The 3394-nt window shown below is 44.2% G+C and overlaps 1 protein-coding gene across 1 annotated transcript; it reads right to left on the bottom strand.

The window, feature by feature from the left end:
* Positions 1 to 584: 584 nt before the first annotated feature.
* LOC129781567 (probable RNA helicase armi) lies at positions 585 to 3037 on the bottom strand. Its single transcript, XM_055789230.1, has 2 exons — positions 1906 to 3037; positions 585 to 1835 (listed from the first exon to the last, which is right to left on the bottom strand). Exon 2 carries the CDS (start codon positions 1247 to 1249, stop codon positions 752 to 754), a length of 498 nt encoding a protein of 165 aa, XP_055645205.1. The 5' UTR covers positions 1250 to 1835; positions 1906 to 3037; the 3' UTR covers positions 585 to 751.
* Positions 3038 to 3394: the final 357 nt, after the last annotated feature.

Raw genomic sequence — 3394 nt, 5'->3', positions numbered from 1 at the left:
TTCGTTGAGGAAATATCAGTTTCGAATATCTCGAATTACATATGAAATTTGAAATTTTGCTCGCAATGTGATAGTGATAGGGATTGTATCGAATCCTCGATTCGATTTATATAATAGGGACCATAATTTCAGATTCATGCCTTATCTCACAGGAGGCCAATCGTGACATCGTGACTGTTCCCCGATTGTGACTTTTCTTGGAGACCTGCATCTTCTTCTTGAATGGCGTTAACGTTCCCTGTGGAACTTTTGCTGTCTCAACGTATGCATTAATTAGCGTCATTTAATAATACTTAATTGAGATTTCTTAGGCCAAATAATACGCCTTGAATGTAGACAAGCTCTAGAATACGCGTGACCACAGTGCAAGTCGAAGGAAATTTCTTTGACGAAAAATCCCCCGGCCAGAACGGGAATCGAACCCGAACACCCGGCATGATAATGTGAGACGCTAACCACTCGGCCACGACCTGCACCTGCAATGCTCATTTTGTTTAGAGACAGTTCCCCCGTCGCAAGACAAATTCATAGATTTTCGGAATTGAAAAACTGTAAAGTCGTTTTTAAGATATTATTCGCTGTGCTTTAAAATTAATCTCATTTATTTTATTTGTTTCAAACATAAAAATTAAATTCAGAAATGATACATCTCATAATAATACGATACACTGCAGTTCGTTCGAGGTATTCGGATGTAGCATATACGAACCCGCGTTTATAAGTAATCAAACTCCAACCGTTACACAATAGTTCACTCCTCCTTGTGTGCGTCGCCATTCAGCGCTGGCTCCGTGGGATCAATATGCTCGGGAAGATCGCACCCACAGTACGAACCGGAATTAATCGCCCTGAACAACAGATTTCGCCAGTGTTTGTCCGCTGACAGCAGATGAGGGCTACCGAAGATCAAAAGCAGCGCCCGTGCACGGGAGATGGCCACATTCAAGCGCTTTGGGCTGGCAATGAAACCAAGTGCATGCTGCAGGTCGCTTTGCAGCAGCGATTTCGAAGTTCGCACAGTAGATATAATAATCACCATACGCTCCTGGCCTTGGAATTCCTCCACGCTTCCGATTTTTGGTTTCTGCAAATTACTTTCATCCAGAATGCGCCGAATTGTCTTGACCTGCTGTTGGTACGGTGTGATAATGCCAATGTCTTCCGGTCGAACGCCTTTCTTGTAGAGCTTCAGCAGGAAGTTCGGACATGATCCGGGGCACCCCGACGTTCGTTCGATGCTTGCTGGCATCGGGCAACTGGAAGCACCACCGGCAAGTTTCCAACACAAACAGCACCGATTAGTCCCAAACGCTGCTCAACTTTCAGTTTCACTAACGACGCTCACACTGTCGCCTTCATTCGATCCTGGTAAAGGAACAAGATCTCGAAGTTTTCTGGCTTTAAAATATCGGCCTACCGCATGCGACGATCCAAACAAGTTGAAACGTACCAGAAAATCCAGAACTGGCCACATTCACCGACCAAAGCCACACGGACAACTGTTTTCGAAAGGTGAATAAAAATTTCGCACAGGACTTGTTACTCCAACCAGACACCGCAACATCTCCAACTGTGGCTACGATCGATGTAACTTCTCTATCTCCTCCCTTTGCTGGCCGCGTTCGGGCATGATCCAGAGCCGTCTAACGGTCGTTCGGTGCCTGCTGCCATTGGGAAATTGGGTGGGGCCCAGGCAAGTACATACCCCATATCTCAATCCAATGAACGCAGAAGTTGATCCACTTAACCTTCCAGAAACTCACTTTCCGGATGATTCAGATATCAGCTCTATCTCCGAAGAACCGGCCACCAGCGATGGTTTCCGTGTTCTGCTACTACAATGGAACATTCGAAGCATATGGAATAACGTGGATGAGCTACTCATTCTAGTAAGGAATCAACTACCTGTCGTGCTCTGCCTCCGGGAATCCAACTTTGTACCAACTTTGGATCCTAGCTCGAAAACTGGTATGAGTTTTTCGTCTACTCTTCCGGATCATTCCGAAATCGTCAGGGTCTAGCTGTTCTTGTAGTCCTATGCTGTGTTCCACATTCACAGATTCATCTGGACACCAATATCCCGGCTGTGGCTGTAGAGATTCGGTCACCTATTAAATTGACAATCGTCTGCGTATACAACAACACACACAGTGCTCTGCGCATTTCGGAAGCACTGATGGGTATTTCCGAACAGATTTCTGAACGATCTATGTTTGCCGGTGATTTCAACGGCAGACATTTTTCCTGGGACAACCTTGGATTTGAATTTGCATCGAGCTTCAATATCCCTCTACCACAAGTGGCATATTGTGGAAACATTTCAATCGCCTAACAGGAAGACGAGATAATAGAATCCCTAAGATTGATCTACATGGTGTTCTTGTTGAAGATCCGTCAGCTATCGTGTTAGTACTTGGAAAGCATTTTTCCTTAAATTCGAGTTCTCGCAGCTATCCGCTGGATTTCTGGAAAGAGGAAATTTCCCAAAAAACATCCACTAGTTCGTTACTCCACCAAGTAACCCCACAATGGATGTTGATTTCAACATGGAGGATTCGCTCTGGAAAAAAGCAAAGGAAAGTCCGCCGGCCCGGATGAAATCACATATCAAATGTTGCGTCGTTTACCATTCATAACCAAAGAAGTTCTACACGGGTATAACACTAGCTGGTAGCGAGGAGAATACCCAGCAGAATGGCGTGAGTTAATTATAATCCCCATATTAAAGAGTAGCAGATTGTCAAGTGATATCAACTATCGACCGCCTCGCTGACCTCGTGTGTGGGTAAGGTATTTGAAAGAATGATGAACCACAGAGTAATTCAACACTTGGAAAGTACAGCTCGACTCGCCAACGAACAACATGCCTTTCGCCCAGGCAGGGGAACTACAACTTATTTCAACGAGCTTAAGGAATCTATCGAAGAGATCATTGAGAGAAACGAACATATGGATATCGCTATCCTTGATATCGTAAAAACTTACGACCGAGCATGGAGGCCGCTTATCTTAGACCAGGGGTGGCATTGCGCATTTCGAAACGAGTAACTCGTTTCGAGAGAATTCGAACTCAAATCGAAATGGTTTTAGTATTATGTATATTTTTCAAGTTCATATTTTCGGTGTACTAGATTTAGAGCAAAATTTGTCTCGTAAAAAAATGTAAAATTTTTGGTTTCCTAAACAAAGCTGGTCAAAGGCATGTCAAAATGGTCGAAACGAATAAAAATCACTCGTTTCGAAATGCGCAATGTCACCCCAGGTCTGTAAAGCCGGCTTAGGTCACAAAGTTTTTCGGTTTGGTCGACAAAATCTCGATACTAGCACATTTAGAGTATCTGTAGGTGGAAAAACCTCTCCACCAACGATTCAAGAGAATGGAGTACCACAAGGC

The sequence above is a fragment of the Toxorhynchites rutilus genome, unplaced genomic scaffold, assembly GCF_029784135.1.
Source record: "Toxorhynchites rutilus septentrionalis strain SRP unplaced genomic scaffold, ASM2978413v1 HiC_scaffold_15, whole genome shotgun sequence".
In the NCBI taxonomy this organism is placed as follows: Eukaryota; Metazoa; Arthropoda; class Insecta; order Diptera; family Culicidae; genus Toxorhynchites; species Toxorhynchites rutilus.
The sequence above is the reverse complement of the archived record's forward strand: the minus strand, read 5'-3'. Positions and strand labels throughout refer to the sequence as shown.

Excerpts from the sequence above, each read along its gene's own strand:
- LOC129781567 (XM_055789230.1), bottom strand. The coding sequence starts at position 1,249 with ATGCCAGCAAGCATCGAACGAACGTCGGGGTGCCCCGGATCATGTCCG.